At 36.5% G+C, this 24,465-nt stretch overlaps 1 protein-coding gene across 1 annotated transcript in view; it reads right to left on the bottom strand.

Moving 5' to 3' along the window:
• Positions 1 to 24,465, bottom strand: part of LOC145684375 (U2 snRNP-associated SURP motif-containing protein) — a 108,766-nt gene that overhangs the window by 41,681 nt on the left and 42,620 nt on the right. Inside the window, exons 8-11 of the mRNA XM_081756621.1 lie at positions 23,112 to 23,275; positions 11,058 to 11,117; positions 10,267 to 10,310; positions 1,952 to 2,056 (exon numbers count right to left, since the gene is read on the bottom strand). Coding sequence (XP_081612747.1) covers positions 1,952 to 2,056; positions 10,267 to 10,310; positions 11,058 to 11,117; positions 23,112 to 23,275 — 373 coding nt within the window. The remainder of the gene's footprint in view (positions 1 to 1,951; positions 2,057 to 10,266; positions 10,311 to 11,057; positions 11,118 to 23,111; positions 23,276 to 24,465) is intronic.

Below are 24,465 nucleotides of genomic sequence, written 5' to 3'. Positions count from 1 at the left end.
CTCTGAACAGCGCCATGGGATTTCACTATAACGTAATTACGAATAGAGTATTCAAGAACAAGTGCCTATACAATTTCAGAAAATAAATAAGAATGGAAGACATACGTAAATTCAGGATCAGAGGTGAGTAAAAGGTGAGTTTGTTTTGATCTACTATTATCGTATCTGAAACGAAGGTTAGATCAACCTCTCCTCTATGATAGCCTGTGTGCTGTGTTCTCTAAACTAACAAGGTACATTCGCGAAATTTATTAAAATGCGAAGTTCTCCGCGGCCTAATGTGTATTGTACTAATTTTAGCGACCCATACCGGTAATTTGCATATTTAGGGGCCTTCATATATTCGGAATTCAATCATACATTACTATAACGCTCGGACACAAAATTGCTTTTAGTTTCTTCAGATGTAATTGGACATGACTGTGGGTATATGCAAAACAAAGTGGATCATGTACTGCTACTCTGACACATGCTACCTATTCCAGCCGCCATCTTGGATCCGCCATATTGGATTCAACTTCCGGTTTTTTTCAAATGGGAATAGGAGCAAGTGATACATCAAATTCACGTTCAATATTCTCGGAAATTCATAGGTGTAGTGAGTTTTGCCGTAGCTTGTACCGTTTACAAGGTATTGCATGTTAAATTGCAGGCACTTCACGGATATTGAACCAAATACGAAGTGGTGCAGGGCCCCGTGTGTATATGTAATATTTTACGTGATTTATCGTTGACGAAATATTCTCTGAACGTACATACATACAGATATACAGACGTCAATAAGAAAATGGTAGGTCTTCATCCCAATCTGGTAGTGTATGGATTTACATTAGGCATTTTGATCATAATACAATACTTCCTTCTTATAGTATAACATGGAACTAATAATCACTCACAGAAATGGAATAAGATTGTAACACCAATATTGTAAAGAGTTTGTTTATACTTACAGTATTTTTTTCAGTTAGAAATTTGTCAAAACCGCAAGCGTAACTGATATTACTCTGCAATGTCTATTCGCGAAGTGCAGGGATTTAACATGCAGTACCCTCCAAACGGTACAATTCATTACACCAATGAATTTCCGAGAAAATTGTGCATGATTTGATGTATCACTTGCACCTATCCCCATTTGAAAAACCGAAAGCTGAATCCAAGATGGCGGCTGGGGTGGGTAACATGTATCAGAGAAGCAGTACTTGATTCAGTTCGTTTTGCATATGACCACATTCATGTCCAGTTACATCTAAAGAAACTAAAAGCAATTTTGTGTCCGAGCATTATAGTAGTGTATGATTGAATTCCGGATATATGAACGCCCATAAACATGCAAATTACCGGAATGGGCCGCTAAAATTAGTACAATACACACTGGGCCGCGGAGAACTTCGCATTTGAATCAATTTTACACAAATCCCGAGGGGACACTTCGCCAATGTAACTTGTAAGAGCAGTGTACTCTCTACAAACACACATTGTGCTCATTTCGATCTATATGAGGGCTCTTAAATGTTTCCACCAACGTCATTTATAGAATTCAGCAGCTTGAAGCTCTAAAATAATAAGCATTTACTTACGATTTTTTCTATTGTTACTTATTCTTTACACAATTAATCTCTTAAAATTAACAAAACTATTATGAAAACATCGTGTACAATAAAGAAAGTAATCAGAGAAGAAAAAATGAGTAACGTATCGAAATTACTCTTGCAAGGAACTGTACAGTCGCATTGAAAAGTGCTTTGTCTTGACAAAATTACTTGAGTAAATACCTTCGGAATGGGTAGACTGAAATATTCAACGCAGAGAAAGGTGAACTCAAAGTAAGGTGCAAAGGTGCATTCATAAGAAAGATACTAAGAACATAGGTTGAGCGGCCAAAGCACTTTTACACATGACTGTACAAGATAGAAATAAAACACAACGAAGAAGATTTTGAGAAGACACTTACCTGAACATAGGATTGTTAAGCTCCCTATTCATAATCATTGCTTCAAACATAGGTCCTTCCCGGACTACGAACTCTATCATGCGGTGAATTAGGCAAAGAAGATTCCTGAAAGGCAAGCAGATCATCGAATACCTTCTCCCTTCCTTCCCTGGCTATTTATGTTCTTAACTTTTTTTCTTTCTTTTCTTTCATAACTTATGTCTTCAATCATGCACAGATGCACCAAGTTTTGTTGATTTCTCCAACCTTCTAGTAATGGTGCACATTATCTTTCTAGGAATTTTATCTTAGTTGTGCTGATGGTTTGGCCTGACTTTCCTGCATACTTTCATTCATTTATTTGTTTCTAATATTTTTTCTGTCCAATAAATTTTTTTCTCTCTTTCAAGTCATGTAACTTTATTTTCTCTCATTTTCATTGTCAAAAGCAGGGAAGAAAGGGCTGTATACAGTACACAATACCAGCAAACACAAATATAGATTTTAAATATTTCGTTAACGTATATAAGTAAAATTAAAAAAAAAAAAAAAAAAGCGAATTTTGATTTTTCGTTAACAACATACACATGCATAAATGTCGGAAAAACTTATTTAATATTTTAAATTCTAAAGATACTATTTACTATATATAAGCTACAACTGTAATGAATTTAGTTCAGTAAGTTTACCATTACTTCTTAACACCTGTGACATGTGTAATGTTTACAACTAAAAGTAGCAGTATGTATTGTTTTTCTCACTTTAAAGAAATTATTACCGTTAACTATAAAATGTTAATATATAACGCTGTATTAACCCCAGTACTATCATAAAGTCTACTCTATGTTCGATGCAGGACGAGAACATGAATTTATCACTTATTCTAATACTAATATTTGGAGTGGCTGTATTTAAAATACTGATTTTAGAGGTTAGGTACAAGTATTTTGTTACTTACTCATTTTTTTAAAAAGACCGAACAAAAGTATATGGTTACAATGAAACACACGAAAGCAGCTCCTGGAATCTCCTGCTTGCAATGCGAGAACGTAGCCGTTAAAAGTATGCTTACTCGGTTAAAGAAACACACAGAGAACGGATTCGAGCTAACAGACGAGGGTTCTTTCGTACGAGTGGTAATTGTGTTACAGCTGACAGAAAAGTTTCAACAACGAAAACCTATTATATGGATTTGAACCACAGGAAGGTTCTTTTCAATGCCTTCAACACAGCTTCATTCCACAGTTGTTACATATACTGAATGAGGACGACCCAGACAGAAGATTTGTTTCGTAAATGGTTCGTGGCGCAGGTGAAAGATGAAGCTAATTTTGTTTGCAACGTCGTATCTTGTATTCATAACTCCAAAATTAAACTCCACAAATTTCTCCGTTAATATCCCCAAGATCAGCATATTTCCAGCAGATATTTTCAAACGCACATTTTATCTTACATACGAAGGAAAATAGACCCTGTCAAATTTCATTGCGATTTTAACCTTTTACAAACAGAACTGTCATATAGACATATAGCCGATCATTCTGTTGACGATGAGTGTGGTATATAAACGCAACACCTGGCCAGAGGATGGGTGTGATAAACGCAACAATTGACCGGAAGATGGGTGTGGTATATAAACGCAACACCTGACCGAAGAGGATGAGTGTAGTATATAAACGCAACACCTGGCCAAAGAGGATGTATGTGATATATAAACGCAAAACCTGGCCGCAGAGGATGGGTGTGGTATATAAACGCAACACCTGATCGGGAGATGGGTGTGGTAAATAAACGCAACACTTGATCGGAGAATGGGTTATGGTATATAAACGCAACACCTGGCCGGAGGATGGGTTATGGTATAGAAACGCAACACCTGGACGAAGGATGAGTTTGGTATATAAATGCAACATCTGGCCGGAGAGGATGAGTGTAGTATATAAATGCAATACTTGGCTAGAGAGGATGCGTGATAAATGCAACAATTGCCCGGAGGATAAGTGTGGTATATAAACGCAAAACCTGGCCAGAGAGGATTGGTGTGATAAACGCAACAATTGATCGGAGGATGGGTGTGGTATATAAACGAGACCCCTGGCCGAAGAGGATGATGTAGTATATAAACGCAACACCTGGCCGGAGAGGATGGATGTGATATATAAACGCAACACCTGACCAGAGAAGACGAGTGTGGCTTTTTACGTTTGTCAAATAAATCATTCAATATCCAGTCATAGGCTTGGATGTCTTTTAGGACGATTTTTTTTCTTTCAATCTGAAGACTGGTAGCCGTATCTAAATTATTTACAGATTGGCGTGGCATATGAACATACAGCATAACATGAATGGACAGAACTAGTGCGCAGAACAAGTTTTACATCAGAAACGAATGGGAATATATTGATGCTGGCTACAGCTTCAGCTATTTTTAGTTCAATATTTAAAATTTCGTCCTCGTTGGTAACGTCCCTTACCAGCACAAAAATATATGAGACGGAAGTAACTACCACTACTAAGTACCCTCCAGGAACGAAGCTTGAGACCACGCGCACTCTACGTTTTATTTTGGATGGTTTTGTTGTAATTTTCAACAGGTTTCTACATTTTCATCTCACCTAACGCTCATTCAACAGCTTTTCATACGTATTGTATGTTTATTTATTATTTTATTTTATTTTTTAGGAGTCATACGTCATACTTACAGTGTGGAGAGAAAAAAGTGTATTTTTGTATCCAAGACTACTACGAATTTAACTTGACCTCTCCCTCCATTTTCTTAAAACAAAAAAGGGAGAAATTGGGTAGAGTAAGAGCGTAATTCAAGGTCGTGATTCAGTTCAGGGAATTGTGGCAAAAAAAAAAAAAAAAAAAAAATCATCATTTTGGATTCAAAATATACGGTATTTATTGATGATTATTTTCGTGGAAGTCTCTCACAGACTTTTTTTTTTGTGTGTGTGTGTGTGTGTGTCTGTGTGTGTGTTTTCTATTGCTGTCTTTTATGTGTGTTTCATTTCACGTTAGTTTCATACGAACTTCACTTACTAAGACAATTTCGACACTGCTCATTTGGATAATTTTACTTACGTTAGCTACAATTAATTTGACACAATAATTATTTAATACAGTTAAACTACGCAGATAAAAATTACAAATATTTTTATTAGGGGGACAACGAACTTCGATAGTATGCACTCTTACAACTAGAAATTTCTTTGAAAGCAGAAACATTTTGGATACGATTTTCAAAAATCTTTCTACGAAGGGGACAGTGTTTCACACAAAATGTGAGAATCATTCAAAAGAACTAGCAGAGGCCTTACTTAATTCTCTCAATCAATAAGGAATTACGAAACTAAATTTACAGATTAATGTCCTTCGGTTATGTATGCTAAAGGAGAAAGATAAAAAGTGAATAGAAAAATGAGAGCGAATGGGGGATGCAGATAGTGGAAAACCATCGACAGAACTCACCAACCCGATGCCGTCTACAAACTTGTCTCTCTCGTGATAAAGGAGCGTATTTCAATTATAAACCGACAAAAAGCCATGTCAAAAAATACGCACAAATTTTCGTGAAACAGTTGCGTTCTTGCTGACATACGTTGCCTATCACTTACGAAGCGGTATCTCAACGAACTTCACCGAGATACGTAACTTACACTATCTTGTAAAGCTCAACAAGGGGTTATAATGATGGTCTTCTTTGATTAACTTCTTACAATTTTTGAGATACGCCCCTGTTACGAGAGGGACGTTATATGGCCAGGAATTATACCAACGAACAACAGACGAACTCTCTGTAACACCGCAATCATTCACTTTAGTACTATTACAAGGTGTCTACTAAAATTTAACAATGAAATTTCGTGACTTTTTCGTGACCTTTTCTTCACGAAATCATAAAATTTCCTAACATTTTCAAGAGCGAATTTGGGTGCAAATTAGGCCGAATTTTCATCCATGCGATAGAAACGTACTTTGCTTGCAATTTGGTAGCGTCTAAAGCCGACAATAGACATTTTTGGTGGTGATTTTTGACGTTTTATAGAACGAAATTTTCCAATCTGTACTTACATTTGTACAGTTAAAAAAAAAAAAAAAAAAAAAAAAAAAAAAAAAAAAAATCGTGATCCAAAAGCTAAATTTCGTGACTTTCATGACCGTTTTCTGATTTCGTGACTTTCGTAACCGGTAGACACCCTGTACTATGAAGTAAACAAACTGTTTAAGTCCAGTATCAGCCACACTTGTAGAGGATAACAGTCGGGTTTGGAGAAAATGGCCCCTCTGTGTTTCTTATGGGTGGGGAGGGGTTTAAAAGTCAAAGTGTATCAACATCACATACGCATTTTGACCGAACTACGGCAAGCTATCACAGAATACCAGGATACCAGTGCGGGCCTCGCAAGTTGCTTGTGACAACGTTGCTCTTTCGTCTCCAGGTATGTATCGATTTGGATGGTGGATCGATGGAGCATGCCATGGAGAACAGACATTAAAATTCTTGTAAGGAAACGTATGAGAGTAATGTCTTTATGTTCAAGTCATGTTGCTAGTTTCTTTACCGCAATCTTTGAAACATCATACACAGAATTAGTGGCCATCCTGCATAATTGGTCAATGCTATACTAATGAAACCTACAATATAATATAAGGTTTTAATCAACAACACGAGGTCAAAAACAGAACTATGTGTACTATATCACACAATAGTAATCGCTTGTAAATAGAAACCTATCCTCCTTTAACCTTTAAAAAGAACAAGTTTCAAGCATTAAAGTACCAACACGGAATAAGCCAATTTGAGGTATGACGCGATTTACACCAAGTGTGCATATATATAAGCATAGCATGAGTCTCGTGAATCACTCTGCCTCCTTGTTTGAACGATTCTCACATATCTCGGTTGCAACAATCTAATGCGACAAGCTTACTAATAGACTAATAAACTATATTCAAGACTTTAAGCACAAAACATTATAAAGTGCCACTTCTGCTTTTAACAGGGTTTTCGTTTTATTTTGTCCTGATTTTAAACATGCATTTAAATTTCTGTTTCTCCCCTTTCTTTAATCACTTCAAATAAGTTTTAAGTATACCCATTAAGGCGGGAGGAAAAATATTGTGAATGTAGATCCTAGCGAACAATCCTTCAGAGATATGCATAATGTTTTTAAGGTCTTTCTCTCTATTACACAGGTATCTATATTATTTCTGTATATAACAAAGATATCCATAGCGTTTCTAACTCTTTCTATAGAACATGCAGATATCCATAACGTTTCTAGTTTTTTTTTTTTTTTTTCTGTATTATAACAGAACTTACACCAATGCGATTTACGGAAAGTTGGTAATTAGTGTAACGAATATCACCCATTCACTATTACTGTTGTAATATCTTCACTCACATTATTCCAGAGAATGTCTCTGTATATCTCAAGTTCATAAGACAAATCGAATCTAGGATCTCCAAGTTACGATGAGAAAACGTTTAACATATTTTGTAGGTAGGAAGAGACGATAAAAGCAATTACTTATGAATTAAGTATGGTAACGAAAACAAAAAATCAAAAAATAGAGTATCCGGAGAACACCCACGCAGAAACGTGTGTTTGCCTATCACAAAGCTTGTTAAGGACATGCTCAATTGACAATCCAGAAGTGAGAACTCAATACAGAAGTACTAATGCGTCTCACTTTCACGATTTTAATTACCAGACTCCAGTTATCATTATCAAAAGACGAATTTTTTTCTTTTACGATACTGGCCTGCATTTCGGAAGATGAAGTCCGTGATTCAAAATAGAATAATATACGCAATAAAATATATACCTCCTAACACTTAGAATTAATTTGTCGTCAAATTAACGACATGGACCCTAGAATTTATTGTCGGTTCTGATTGTCGTAGAAACGTTTCGTTGTTTTTTTTTCCCCTCAGCAACGAGGTGTCTGGCAACGTGTAAATAGTTCTTATTTTTGTAATTCGATATCATGCTTCTGTGCAGTGTTACCAGGTACACGAATTGATCAGAAATACCGATTTTAGTGCTATTTTTAAAAAGATGATTCATATTTATAAATTTTCATATTCATATTTATAAAATTTTGTTCGTGACATAGTGTGCTGGGCTTCACGTATTCGTTTCTCCTATAAAACCTTATCTCTCGAAGTAAGGGTTTAGGAACACGAATAGTCATTTATGTATCACGTCTTACAGGCGAAAAGAAAATAAACCACGAAAGAAAAGAAACTGAAAAGAAGTAGTACAACAGCTTCCTTGTTTTGACTTCAAAGGGGAGCAACAATACGTTTATCACCCTTCAACCTACCCACCCTCTCTACTCTTCAGAACTGTAGTACGAACGCCACAATTGTCAAGGTCATTCTTTAGTAACAAAAAATAAGATGCACCAAGTGTCAGGTTCTCTGCTGCAACAATAAGGAATGCTGGGCAGATAAACACTTTAGGCGCTATTTTTCGATCATTTATTTTCCGTGTTACCAAGCTGTCAAATAATAAATAATTGCAATGTTGCCAGCCATTTTTAAAAAATCCTTTTTTTAAAAAAAAATAAGGGATTTTTCCCCATTTCTTGAACAAACTGTGACCCTCAGACTCCCGGTTATTAGTGTAAATGTTACGGAACATCAAAGAATGATCTCTAACGAATCCAAAGCGGTACAAACCATTACCCTGCCATAATATCTCGAGTTACACATAACCTTTCAATACGGCATACAGAAGCATGGTCCCAGATGAATCGAATGAGGTATAAATTATTATCCTACTACAATTATGGATCAAGTTATACTTGTCTAAGCAAAAATATTATATTTTCGCCTAAAATTCCCATTAATTTAAAGGATTAAATATTTCACACATTACACTTTGTTCTTAGGTTCGAAAATTCTCTGAAGGGTTGTTCATTAACTACTTAAAGAGAAACGAAAACAGTCACAAATAAGATTACTATAGCTCTCAAATACTGTTAATTCCTGCTTCCCTGTTCGGCGTCCCATCTTGTTAGGATTCAGCAAGCACGGCCGCATCCTTCAGCATCTTTCGTCCGAAGAAAAGCGCTTCTCCCTGATTCTCTCTCTTTGTTTTTTAAAGACCACTTTCCTGTTTTCTACAAGTTGGGAAATCACACTACAACTCACAGAATTTCTACAGAACCCAGAAATCAAGTTTCCTTCCTCTATATTAGACAACTTAAAACAATAAGTATATTTGTAATAAAAAGAGATAGAAGGAGGAAACTTCGTATGTATTATTAAAAATACATTAAAAAAAATACAAATAGTGCGCGGAAGAATAATGTACGAGGGAAGTACTGCCCGGTATACAAGAAAAACGGGTTTTAGTTACCATGAATCTGAGGTTGCTTCGTTCTATGGATATTGCAGTCTAAAACACGGGAAAATACATTACTGAGCGGTGGGATATGATATATATCGTAAAAACGAGTCATACCTACCAATACGACACTATAATACAGTATGGACAAAACAAACAGCTGAAATCACATCGTTGACATTAATTTATTTATTTGTTTCGGAACATAATGAAATAAAAAATGTTGTCACATGGATGTCAACTAAATATTAATCAATATATATTATAAATTTAAGGAATCCCGTCTGTATATTATGTGTTCAAAATGTTGACCATTACGTCGCACACATCCTTCATAGCGGTTATGTAATCGATGAACATGTTAGTGAACACGGGTTGGTGGAACGACAAAACAAATGACCGAATCTTCTCTCTAAACTCCAGTATAGTGGTAGGGAGTTGTCTGTTCGGAAAATTGCTTCCTTCAGCATACCCCATATGTAAGCCGTGGAGCCGTGAGGTCAGAGGAGTGGGGAAAACAAATGAAAAACCATTTCACAGGAAACCAAGCTAACTCCAAACTCTCGTGGACAGAAGAGCAAGTAACTGACTTGCAGTGTGGCCAGTAGCTCCGTTTTCCTTCATCCATTGTTGCTTAATGACAGATTTTTGGTGCGGCAAGAACTATAATATATCACATTACTCTCAGTTATACTGCTCATTTCATGTACCTACAGACAAAACGAAGTAGCTTTGAATTCATTTTACTCCTTTTTTCTTTCTAACTTAGGCAGTACTTTCACCTCTCAAACTTTCTCTAAATAAATCACTTACGAATCACATTACTTTCAGAAAGTCCAGAAACAATCGCAAAACTTGGTTTACTACGAAAAAGAAATCGTCTTTATTTTTTGGGTTCTGTGAAATCAAACTTACAAACTTACCCATAATGCCCACAGGCAGAAACAAGAGAGAATCAGTGGTTTACATTACCTTTCGGTTGGAATAACCACTTTCACAACTGCCTGGGATAAAATCTGCGAGGAAAGCAGCACCAACCATCAAAACAACATACTTTCACATTTCTCTTCTACATACTACAGTTTTCTTTAATATACACAATATATAAAAACTTTCTTTTTATATAGTAAAGAGTCAAAATATATATATATAGAAAAGGAAGATGTTTTTACTAGTATACAAGAAGGGCAACAATAATTACTAATTAGTATAATGACTTCGTTAATTAGTAATAAAAAAATACAAAAGTATGCTTCTTATTTAAGAGCACTTATTAAAATTGCTTCCTTTGAAAAAAAAAACTAAATATATAAATATACATATATATTTGTTTAAACACACCAAAAATATGTTAGAAACAATCAAGAATGATTTATCTCTTTAACAATTATTAATATATATGATACATAATTATAAAACATCTTTAAGTACACCACAGTATGTAACTAAAGAGAACAGTGTTTAGACTACAATAAAAAAAAAAAAAAATATTGAGGAAAATCAAGAAAAGAGAATTACAGAAGATGTAAATGGTATTAATATTACGAGAATTTCAATGGATATCTTCACATACAGCAAAAAGTGTATTTTTTTAAGATAAAATAAATATTTTATGCTTTAATGCATGTGTGAGTGAGAAATTTTATATATATATTAATGGATATGTAATGAATTTTTCTTTTTTTGTTTGTTTTAAGCACAATGATATGTATGTATATGTATATACATGAGAATGAAGGATAGCTTTAGATTAGTTAAGTTACCTTTTCAAACTCCTCCTTCTCCTCCGGGTCTGTAGGATAAGGAGTCCCGGGTGGCGGAACCTAAATTTATAGCAACAACAGAGTGAATTATTCTCATACAACATATACAATGTACATCCAACCATGAGCAGTCAAAACATATTTCTTAGGATACATGTCAACAAAAACAAAATGCAAAATTGAAAAAAGAAAAAAAAAAAAACATATTTCTGTATTGCTTTAAGGTAAAGTTAATAAAACTGCGGGGTAACGAAACAGGTTAAAGAGGATATTATATTGAAATTAACGATGAAACCACGTATTAATTTTATGATATTGTAGACTCCCTTTGTTTCAAAAGAATAGGAATATTTCACATTTGAACATGTAATATTTATTCATTACGCAATACCACCCTTTGTTCCATTAAGCTACTTCAGAAATTCATAGTGCGGCAATTAGGAAACGAGACAGTGCGGCAATTAGGAAACGAGGCAGTCTGTAAAAAACACGAATAACAAATGAAATAAACATTCCTCGATTTATTCAAAGTAGAAACGACCTTCGACCACATACAGCTTTCCTTAATCTATTAAGTCATAAGTCCTGGAAATTCTGGAATATAATAGTGTTTAAAGTCCTTGTAATAGCATTCTGGATGATGCAGGCATGGAATGACTTCTGGAAGTTCTAGAATGTAATGTATTCAAGGTCTTGGTCAGTGTATTCTGGATAGTGGAATCATCGTCAAAAACAAAATTTCACACTATTTTTAATTTGTGGCGCAGAGAAGTAATCACAGGAAAATAAGTGGTAAATATGCAAGGTGAGCTTTTTTTTTTTTTTTTTTTTTTTTTTGTCAAAAACTCACTGTGTTTTAGCAAGTTATGAATTCTTGATAGCGATGTGTTGTTTCCAGTTCGTGCTCCTCCTTTACTAGTCTTATCCGCTCCCACGAGGTTTCATATTATTCTGAAATTTGCATTTGTTAATGACTTCAGTTATTCTGACAGACATAATTGGACCTGGGCACTCATCATCTTCCACGAACTTACTTCCAGCACTAAACTTTTCGGATAATTCAAATACATTCGATAACAAAAACAGGCAATTTCCCCCCAAAACATTTTTCAACAACTCGAACGTTTGTACTAGATATTTCCCTAAGCGCGCACAGAACTTGATATTCACTTTTTGTTCCATCGCTAAAACTGTGGCGAAGTACCGCAACACCAGTGTATATTGGTCGCATGACGTACCACTTACTGACAACCGGCCAAGCCAGCCACTGTAACACTTAACATTCACCACTATGAAAAGTTTCATGCCAAAATTAACACAAAAAAGTTTCGTTTCCTAATTAGCGCACTATGCATAGAAACCTTTTTAGAACACCCATTTCTAGCTGGTTACTGTATAACGTAATCCTTTATTGCAGAGCATACAAACGTTAACATCTCTTCAATGTAACCTTTGGCAATATTTGTATGATTCACTCTACACTGCTCGAAGACGCTGAACAACAGTGTTTTTTACTGATGTAAATGACAAAGCGCCTATCACATACAGAATGGCGTCTCCAGTTAGAAAGCGCTGCCCTCTATGTGGTTATTCAGTTGCGGTAAGAGGTTAAAATTACAAAGACTCATATCTGAGGACTATAGATAATGTTGAAGGACGTTGAAAAGCTGGATGAAGTCACCCACAATAGCACCATTGTGTCAATGGGCATTATGCCCACAATATGGGTGTGCTTGGAACTTGTGGCCGTTTTCTTCATAACCAGGATGATGTTTTAAACTGGCGGCAGTATGTGGTATTCACCGTCTAGCCAGGAAGAACCGCATGGTGGAGTATGACACCCTCTACATCATACGGCAATATCAGCATCTTTCAGATTCCCGGGGTCTTGCTGCTCCGCTGAGGAGACTATGGGTGGCGCTAGTTCCATAAGGTGAAAGTATCCCAGCACGTGTTGCAATGCATGCAATACTGTTCTGTACGTTCCTCTTGAGTGTGCGCCTAACTCCCTCTCCGTTCAGCGCCGATCCACCATCAAAAGGAACTGAAATCAACTGTACGCACTGTGCATCGACAATAGCCCCACTGCACGTGGTGAATCATCTACATTCTCACGTCCCTGCTGAAATGCTGCTGCCAAACTAACAATAGTTCGATGTGACAAGGCTTCATTGTCACAGGCTTTCTGAGACCCGCATGACATCACTTCGCGTTTCTTCCAGGGCTATCTTAGGTTTTACCCATGTATGCCGCTTCAGCTAAGAAAACAAAGCTGTACGGCGGTCTAACTTCACATCAATACTTCACAGCTGCTGCTTCGTCTGTGTGTACACACTACACAAGCAACATGTGAGTGTGGTCTTTTCATTGTATGTACTGGGAACAACAACGTCCTAGTGTGTTTATGACCACACTATTGCCAGCACTCTCTCTCCAGCCCCCACAAATGCTCTGTATGATGCGTACAGATAATTGCTACATGTTCAAATGCAAAAGAGTAGTTTTTTTTTTTTTTTTTTTTTTAAATGAAAATACATATATTACAACGAAATTACTCACAGTGTACAAATTTAAAAAAAAAAAATCCTTGCAAAGTACCATAAATTTCTACATTTCCTAAACAAGCCTTTCTCCAACACTAAGCACGATTTCTCAACTTATAAGAATTAGGATTGGAGAAATTTTTATAGAGCTCTGTAAGATTCGTGATATTATTGCTTTTGAATATAACAGATTATGTTTCTTTACGGTGCCGTCTAATATCTTCAGTCAACAAAATAAACATTGTTTTCCCATCAAAAAATAAATGATCAACATTACATAATTATGAAAATTTGTAGTATCAATTACTTTAAGGTATTACATTCAGTTCTTCAACTCACTATGCTTTGATTAATGAAAAACACATGAGCAGATAAGAGAATTCCTACTAAGCAATTAAGGTAGTCCATAATATGTAGGACAAAAATTAAGGAAATAAGATAGTCCACGGTACGATGGGTAAAAATAAATTAAACAACTAAAGTCTTCAGAGTATGAAGGCAAAAATTGAAATGACTGACGGAGTCCACGGTATGAAAAAAAAAAAAAAAATGTTTAATAACTAAGATGATGGGTAAAACCAAATAACTGAGGTAATTCATGATAAGAAGGGCAAAACTAAATTAGGTGACTTAAGGTAATCCATGGTATGAAGAGTAAAAATAAATTAAACTACTAAGGTAACCCTTGGTATGTAGGATAAAAATAAATAACTAAGGTAGACTACGGTATGAAAACATAAAGGACAACGGCAGTGTGTGATATGAACTGTAAAAATAAACGCGTAGGGTAGTCCATAGTATGAAGGACAGACATAAAGTAAACGCGTAAGACAGTCCATGGTATGAAGAAATAAATTAAACGCATAAGACAGTCCATGGTATGATCGACAGAAATAAATGCGTAAGGTAGACCATGGTATGAAGGACAGAAATAAACGTGTAAGACAGTCCATGGTATGAAGGACAAATAAATTAAACGCGTAAGATATTCCATGGTATGAAGGACAGATTAAACGATTAAAGCAGTTTATGGTACGAAGAACAGAAATAAACGTAAGGTAGTCCATGGTATGAAGGACTTAAATAAACTAAACGCGTAAGATAGTCCATGGTATGAAGACAGAAATAAATAGTATCACAAAAAGCATATATATAACAGCGAACGTGTTAATAGAATTTTCACAATTTCCTCCTAAAACTATCTTTCTATGATAAAAGACGGCAATATCTCTGAAACAGTGTTTCTGAGCCCATATTTACTTTGCGAGGACAACTAGCCTCGCTCCTGTCTTCAACATATCTCCAATCATTTTTTTCTTTCTAATTTTCCTTTCCCAGTACTTTTACCTGTAAAAATTTATGTTTCTACCACGCCTCTATATAAAGAGAGCAACACAATCTGTGGTCTTTTCAATGCCAAGTTTGAGAAAATACAAGGGATGCTGGAAAAGTTTCTGCAAATTACTACTTACAATGGTGCTAGTGTTCCGTTATAATAAAATTCGAAAGAATATACCATTCTATATTTAAATTATCTTTGATAGTTTGTTTAAGCAGATCCGTTTATTTTTCACAGCTATCTGAAGTAATAGTTTTGTGTGAGAAACTGAAATTTCTCGTAAACACTTTCGGACATTGATTTTTATTTATTTATTTATTTCAAATGTAGTTTGACATCAAAATAATGTATCAAGCAACTTCATTTGGCTTCTGGGGATGAAGCACCATCCAATAGGGCTGTGTACAATTAGTTTCTCAAATTCCAGCGTGATCCACATTTCTGTGATGAATTTCGTGAGACCGTCCATCCATGTCTGTTGTTGCCAGTAATGTTCATCCTGTGCCTAATATTATTAAAAGAGACAGGCATATAACATACCGTGAGATTCGGGTAACCTTGAACATTGACATGAAAGCAATACATAGGATTTTGTATGATCACTTGACGTACGGAAAACTTTGTGGATCTCACACAATTTGACAGAAGTTGAGAAACAGCCTCGTATCAATTGGTGTAAAGAAATGTTTTTAAAAAAATCAACTGAATTAAGTCAAATTTGGTGTACTACACATCGTTACACCAAATTAGTCGAAACTTAAGATCCGTGTATACGATCCGAAACTAAACAGTAACCCACTGTTTGGGTGTTTCAAAGTGAGTAGAAAATCAGAAAAGTTGTTTGTTTCGAGCATGCTGCCATACAAATGATGGCTTGTTTCTTCGGCTCACTGAACACATGACAACCATCGCTTTAGAAGATTAAAGGACTATAAAAGTTGAGTAGTATACAACGATTCGTTAGCTGTAAGTCATCAATGAACTGCGTAACACAAACGCAAATCGTCGCAACATTCTTCACCACGACAACGCCAGTTCTCATTCAACACACCACGCTGTTCATTTTTTGTTTAGTACAAATGTTGAATTATGACTCATTGTCCGTACTCACCTGATCTATTACCTGCTGACTTTTTTCTGTTCCTACACATGAAAAGTAAGAGCTATTTGTTTCTCGTGAAGCATTTGTTGATGCATTCAGAGCAATGATTTCCAAGATAGCAGCCTCGGAGTGGAAAAAAATGGTTTCAAAATTGGTTTGAACGTATGCAAAAGTGTATCAACTTTAAAGGTAAATACTTTGGAAAACAATACACAGAATTTCATGTGTATTTTTTTCATATTGATTGCAGAAACTTTTCCAGCAGCAATCGTATGTGCGAAGTAGTCTCATAATTGTTGTGTAACTTCCAAGTATATACACCTAAATCACCACACACTATGCAGATCCTAAAACCAAGACCTCCAAAAATCTGCGAAAGACAAGTCTTTCGAATGAGTAATACTCGCGAGATGTATGTCCAACTGAAGTTAATGTAGACTGATATTTTATCAATATACATTCTTAACATGACTAGAGTAACAAATATCCGTAATACTTACTAAAAAAAAACAAAGAAGGCTTGCTTTGTTTTAATTAAAATTCGTCGAAAATTTTGAAGTTTTTACCTGCTAAATATGCTGATAAAAGATTTGAATATTAGTGATTAATTAATCCGATACAAACAAGATAGCGAAAGTGTACACTGCCCTATCTTCCGCGTTACTCTAAGTTCGGAACGAAAAAAAAAAAAAAAGGTACAAATTTCTTTTCCGTAGAAGACAAAATCCTCTAAAAAGTTACTCGAAACAGGTCTAAAATTGAAAACTTCGATTTAAAGATTTTGGTGAAGGATAAGAATTTTGCTGATGACTACAGAGAAGTGTGTGTACCAGAGAGACACATGAAACAGGATACACTAAATACTACATTGAATCTTTATAAGAGTCAGTTGAGTCCTTGAGGGTTCAATTTTCCACACCACACTTCAACAGTGAGGAATGTGGTGACTAAGGAGTAGCGGAAATACGAGGCGTGTCCGTAACATAAAGTCTCCATCTGTTTGTCACATAGAAAACACGTTTATAGGCAATAAGTGTTATATCGATGGAAAAGATTTAGGATTTAATTTCTAGGCTCTCAGCATCTAAGGCCGTTTAGCCCGTCACGTTTGAGGGATGACATCCCTCGGCGAGCACACTATCCGGGGAAAGGGAAGGAAGAAAGGATTGGGGAAGGAAGGAAGGAAGCGGCCTGGGACCTGTAAGTTAGATACCACCCCGGCATTTGCCTGGTGTAAATGAGGAAAACCCCATTCAGGGTGGCTGGGCTGAAAAAGTGTTTTACACTTTTTCGACCGAGTGCCCCCACCGGGAATAGAACCCGGGACCACTCGCACCGAAGGCGAGAGCGTTAGCGACTACGCTACGCAGGGCCATTATATCGATGGCCGCTTTTGAACGCGCAGTATGACGACGAGTACGTCCATCGTTCAACTTTCTCACTCATTTTCGCACGTTTTTGACGTCCACACACTTTGGCTCATACACTTCGCCTGACTTACATTGAATGTTAGTCGGGGTAATGCCCTTGCCAATTAAAAAAAAAAATCGGATCACTACACGCAAATCTCACCTAGCGGGAGAAGCGAGAGGGAGCTCCATCGCGAATGGCTGCCCACTCCAAATGAGGGTCGCAGCGGGTTCTGTTTGGCGGTGATGTTAAAAGGGGGAGCCGCTACACGCCAGTGTTGTCAATCTCGCGTCAAAGCGTTCTTCACGGTTCCAGCGACTTGGAAACCTTATTTTACGGACACGCCTCGTATTTAAAGAACAAAAATGTGCAAAGCGTAACTTTTTAAAGCCTTGATGAAATTAACAGATTGCTCTGCTTCAAAGGCAAAAACTTAAGGGTCTTCACTATGGCGAAATTAAACTACCGCTAATTTTGGAGTTTTTTAGTAATATCTTCAAAACAAATAAAAATATTCGAAAGATGTAGTGCACTAGACAATATTACTTTGCATGTGATACCGTTATCACAGCTCATCTATCTGCTTTCGATTTGCAACTATCGATAGATTTAGCATCTTTTGCGGGTTCTGTAAACAGCGGCACACCAAAAGCAGATAGGTGAATTGTAGTAAATGTATCACATGCAAAATCGTATTGTCTAGTGCACTACGTTTCTGCTTTTCAAATATTTTTATTTGTTTTGAAGATATTACAGAAAAACTCTAAAATTAGCGGTAGTTTAATTTCGCTGTAGTGAAGACCCTTAACAGACACCCACAAATCAACCGAGATACTGCTCAGCTCATATTAGTGCAAAATGCCAGTAATAGTTTCAATTCAGTTTCCAAATGCCTACCACTCAGATGACTATTTCTTTACTACAGAATTGGTAGGTAAAGTAAAAAATATTTTGCCTCTAGCCATTGCTGGGTTGTCTATGTGTTGTGTGCTGGGGCTGAGTCCTGATGGAAGCTCCAGTTCTATTCATGGAAGAGGGTGTTGGTGAGATTCTTTACTAGTCCCTTAAGCACCGTCTCCTGGTACACTTTGGATAATGTTTTGACCTCCTTTTCACAGAAATGGGAGCTCTGCTGTGCTCTTATAGCTCACACCTCACCAAACCTTGACAGGCAAAATGATGTCCCTCTATATCCTTAGCTTCCCTAGAGGACGTGGCATATATTCTGCCATTTTGGGTATTGAAAGTCCCCTCAACATTGAAAATCTTTTCATCAGTGAAAAGGAAGATTCGACGGTGCTCATTTGGTGTGTTACGCTTAAGTAAGCGCTTTGCTTTTAGGAGCCTCTGGCACTTCAGTTCATTTGTCAGATGTCCTTTGCGTTGTTTGTAAGCATGGAGTCCCAGGTCATTGCTTAATGTGCGAGACATAGACATTTTCGATATCTTTAGCTCACGAACTATAATCGCACGACTAAATCGACTCGCTGCATTTGCCACTAAATCGAAGCAACTAGGCCGAATCAGATCGATGGATGTGTTCAATTATTTCAACCACAGAAAATAGAACGTCTTTCAATTCAGTTGCCAGTCGATTAGTCGCCTTCGATCAACAAGCGATTAAGTTGAAGTCCCGTTTACACGGTCTATTAAGTTGAAAGTGACGTCAATTCAACTGAATCGAACGCAAATCGACTAAGTGTAAACGCCCCATAACTGACTGTTTCCTAACTAGATTTCGTTGGCCACGTACTGCCACTGCTTTCACAAGTTTCGGTGTTCGTGCTCTTCCTTGTTGCGGACGATCTTTCACAGTTACAGTCTCAACGAAGCATTGGATAGTGCGGTAACGATTTTTTTTTTTACTAATTCTCAGCTTCTCGAGGATTTTGAAAATTTCCCCCGGTTATATGCCTACATTCTGCAACGCTATTATGGCCACACAATTTTCATATTCGTCCTCCTTCCATCTTTAACACTTACAACTAACACCTTTACACGTCTTCAGCTCATCCACCAATCACTCGCGCTTCACGGCAACGTTCTTGACGTCTCTCGCTTGTACGGGGGGGAAGGACAGCCACCGTCAGATGTCGGAACAGCATTTATGGTAACACTAGGTTCTTCGCCCTACTTCTCATATGTGTTTAGGACATTGCTAGAAAAAATGTCTCACTGTTACCCACTCCTCTCTATAGAACTTAAACGTTTCTATTTACTGCGTATCAACTAAAATTGCGTGTGTAAAAAAATATGTTAATAACAGGACAAAAATTGAATTTTAAAAAGGCATTATGGAATGGACGTTGCCAAAAAAATGAAATGAAATCTTTGAGTTTTACGTCCCTCGGTTATGCCGGTTAGGCTAAAGGAGACGGTGATGATGAGTAATGAATGAAATGGTGGAATGAAGAAAGTGGGAGGAAACGGGAGAACCCGAGGAAACCCACGCACACGGTGTTTGTCCACCACAAAGTTCACTTGGCGGGGGCTGGGATCGTGGACGTTGCCAGTTCAACTATATGTCCTACGTTTCTTTCTTTAGACTGATGATCATTGTAACCTCACTGGAAATCGATATAGGGACTACGCTAGTTAACAGAAATAGAACTTTTTTAAAAAAAAGTGTGACTTACGAATATTTGTTATTCTTCTAATACAAAAACACATTGTAAAGTTTTATATTACAGATGAAAACAATCAGAAACACAGCACTTTTTAATTCAAAATCAAAAATAGTGTCGAAATACGAAAACATAAATACTTTATTCTATATATACACACATAAATATTAAATTAATCTTTTCAGAACTGAAAATAATTTTAGTTTTCCATACGGATGACATTATACAATCTTACCTTTTTTAGGCAGAAGAAAGACCCGATGGTTCTCCTGAATATCTACCATTTACGAAGACCATTTTCCTTTCTATGGACTCTCTGCAGGTTCAAATGATCCCTCAGTCTTTCAATTTTTTTTTTCCAGAACCATGATTGAGAAAAAAATTATCCACTACTTTCAAATACATGATCAACTTGGACTACTGTTGCTCCTACACAGCTTTTACAAAGTCCATGCACATCACTCACTCGGAAATCGTATTCTCCACAGTCAGGTAACAGTTTATCTACCAGTGTACTGTATGTATCCTCTAGTGAAATTTTCAGTGATACACTATTTCGAGTTCCATAACACAATTTTAAGGTTCGTATTATAAACGCCATACTTTTATAATGTCATCAATACTACCAACTATGCCGATACGCGATGATTTGAAAAAAAAAATACAGGAAAAAGCACGTCATTTACATTTCAAATGTCTTGTTTCTAGTAGTTCTCTAACCTATCTTGGAAAAAAATTATTGCTACATTCAGAAAAGATTGAGATTTATGAAACCACGAAACTAATCTCGGGTTTCTAATTTAAAGATGATGTTTGTGAAACCTTCACATAATCTGAGATCATTTCAAAGCTCTGAAGAAACGGTGAAGACAAGAAATTGCGTAATAAGACAACTTCCCAACAGCTAGTCGCCAGATATTATTCGAGGATAACATTATTTTAAAACTTTAAAGAAATTGAATGACAAGAATTTCTCAACAACTAATCGCCAAATATCATTCAATGATAGTATCAAAATCATTTCAAAGCTTTGACGAAACGAGAAGCAAGAAAGTATACAAGAAACTTCCCAATAGCTAGTCGCCAAATATCATTCTAGGATACGTTCAAGATGCCAAAAATAAGCCCAATGTGTTTTGCAAGGGAAACATGTGTTGAATGAACGGAATTCTATTTGAGAAGTCTTTGATAAAGACACGTTTGGATAATCCCAGAAAATCCAAGTAGAAAATGAAATTGAATCTTAAAGGAGGTTGGACCCTAAATTGGAATGTCTTAACATAAGAAAAGAACCGATGACATTCTTTTGTTTCTGCAACGATGGATCTTTGGGATCCACAACTTATAATACGTACATTCGTAGAAGCTTTTATATGCATCTGTGTCTGAGGTGACAAATTTTCAATCCTGTATTGAAGCTGTTTTATATATGGATCAGAGACATGGAATTTTCACAAAAACACACATTCACCATTTGCAGACTACAAAACGAAAAGCTGATATATATATATATATATATATATATATATATATATATATATATATATTGTGTGTGTGATTTATTGCGATCAAGAAAATAACAGCAGTGGCACGTGTGACTGAATATTGTTCAGAAGTGAAGTCGAAACATCAAGTATGACAACTGTCTTGTAAACATCCAGCAAACTGGAAATATAATTTCTATGGAAGAAATAGAAACTGATTGTTAGCGAGCTATTGATATATCGTCGTTCTATATTATGCAGTAGGTTCTTACACAATGACTTGAATGTTCCTGGCCAATGACTATTCTGGTTTAAGTAGTAATCTGTATTGATGTGGAATAATAATACGGTATATGAAATAAAGTACGTTCGTAGTTGAAGAAACAAGTGAAACAGTTAATATTAGAATTAGCCATATTTCATTAAAGGCCACTAGTAAGAATTCCCACAAATACATGAAGATACTTAGATACAAAGTTACCCCCGAAACTATTTAACAAATATGAAGGCGAAGCGGCACTAGAAAATGGACATATTGTAAGAAGAAACGACAATCAGTGGAATCTTTGACTGAATATGTAGAAACACGGTGCGACCTTAGAAACATTCTTGTAATAAGGTAATGTGATAAAAACATGCACTCCTGAGTAACGTGGAAAAGAAATGCCCAGGATAGATGGTTGTGGGAATGAATTCAAGAGACCGTCATCGAGGAATGGTTTAACAATAGTTTGTGATGATATATAAATAGGCTTTCCTTTCTAGGTCCTCTATTTACAAATATATTACTGTGAATGAATTTCTATTTTCACCATACCGAATACCAAGTCACTCCAAAGAAAATATTATTATGAAACTGAATAAATACATAGCACAGATAATAAAAGATGATCTGGTTCTTCACAAAACGAATGGTCAACTTTCCCAAAAGCAAGGGAAAATACGATATTAAATTATAACAGGATAATTACAAAGAAGAACATGCAATATTTCCTCTATTTGAAGCTAAGTACTGGAACTTGTTAAGACATTTTCTCCGAAAGTATTTCAGAGTAATTTTTGAAGAAATTACAAATCAAATTAGCAGCTGAATATACAGACGGGAAATACGTAAGAAAATAGTCTGAAAATCACAGAATGACACACACTAATCATAGGAATTAAGATACTTTTTTTTTTTTTAGGAATGTAACTGCTCATTAAGAGATGATTTCGTGAAACTCATAACGATTCTATTCAGCATCGATAAATGAGATTACGACAAACAACTTAATATGGGAGTCAGATTTCATAAGCTTGCATCAGCGATCAACTTCGGGTTTACTAGAGACTGGTCAAGAAGAATAACGATCGAATTAAATTATACCACCAATAAAAGAAGTTGCAAGATGATCACATCTTCCAGCCGTAACGCGTGCTGACAAAACATATAAAAATCATTTCATTAGTCGTGCTGTAAAAGAAACGGCAGGTTATAAATTAAAAACACATGAGACAATATACAAATAAAAAAAAACAAATAAAAAACTGTTGAACATTCAGCCCCAAGTACCTTGTTTCGGTCCCTCTTGTCCGGTTGAGCATTAAACGGCAGTCCCGATGGAGGCGGTGGCAAAGTCAGTTCCATCATTGCTGGAGGAATGTAAATAGGGTGCGGGGGAATAGGCACAGCCTTCCCCCAACCTAGTTTCATCTCATAGCTCATCACTTCTTTTCCTGCAGAAAGCAAACATTACATTGAACACAAAATCACGAGACACTACACAATTCAATTAAGTCGATTCACTCACCTGTTTATTATAATAATTTCCTCTCTCTCTAAAAATATTTCAGGAGATAATGTCTATACTATATTTCAATCCTACGAGATATTGCCTTAGAAACAGAAAAGCAAATGCACAAAATAACACTCTACCACCAATAAGATCAGTATTTAATTATACTCTGGAAGAGGTACATTTAGTTTGACATGTCTTGTTCAAAAGCATAAGACCGCAAAACCGAACAAGTAATAATCTCAAACGCTTCTCATTTGCCCAATTTTGTAATTCTACGAGGAGAGTCCGAAAATAAGTTTCCCCTCTCGTTTTCCCCTCGAAAGCGAACAGCAATGGGAGGAAATAAAGACAGCAGTTGAACGCTCATCACACACACAGACAAGTGGGTGTCGTTCGCCTGCGATTCTGCAGATGGCGCCGTCGCAGTGCCTGCCCAAAGCGGAGACGAGTCTCTCAGTCTGAGCCTGGTAACTATGAAGAGAAGGCGCGTTTTAACGCCGTGCTGAATGAACGCGTTTTAACGCTGTGCGAGCGGTTGTCAGCTATGAATGAGCATGTGAGGTGTCGGGAGTAGAAATCCATAACCGCCTCGCGGAAGTTACATCTGGTGTTCTGGTTGTTGGATGACAATGCGAGACCACACACAGCGACGGCAACGAAAACCATTGCAACTCTTGAGTGGGAGCGCCTTGCCCATCCGCCATACAGTCCTGATCTCGTACCCAGTGACTTCCATGTGTTTGAAAATGACTCTCGGCGGCAGGCGCTTTAGAAGCAACCCTGAAGTCACAGAAAGCTGTTCAACGCTTCTTCCGTATGCAGAGCCCTGGATTTTTCCTGGAAGGGTTTTTGAAGCTTATAGACCGGTATGACAAATGTCTCACTGTACGTGGTACTTACGTGGAAAAATAATGGTAAGTCTGATCTTTAATATCATACGCTATTTTTGGACTTGCATAGCCACCTCTGTCCACAGTCGCCTGGGGAAACTTACTTTCGAACTCCCCTTCGTATATTTCAGTTGCAGTCGTCAACCTTATTCAAAAATAACTAAAGTTGAAAAATAGATATACGAATAAAATACGAAGGATATGATGGTATATGCTGATCTTCAGAAATGTGTTAAGT

Source organism: Thermobia domestica, chromosome 4 (genome assembly GCF_964235325.1).
Source record: "Thermobia domestica chromosome 4, izTheDome1.hap1.1, whole genome shotgun sequence".
Taxonomy (NCBI): domain Eukaryota; kingdom Metazoa; phylum Arthropoda; class Insecta; order Zygentoma; family Lepismatidae; genus Thermobia; species Thermobia domestica.
The sequence above is the reverse complement of the archived record's forward strand: the minus strand, read 5'-3'. Positions and strand labels throughout refer to the sequence as shown.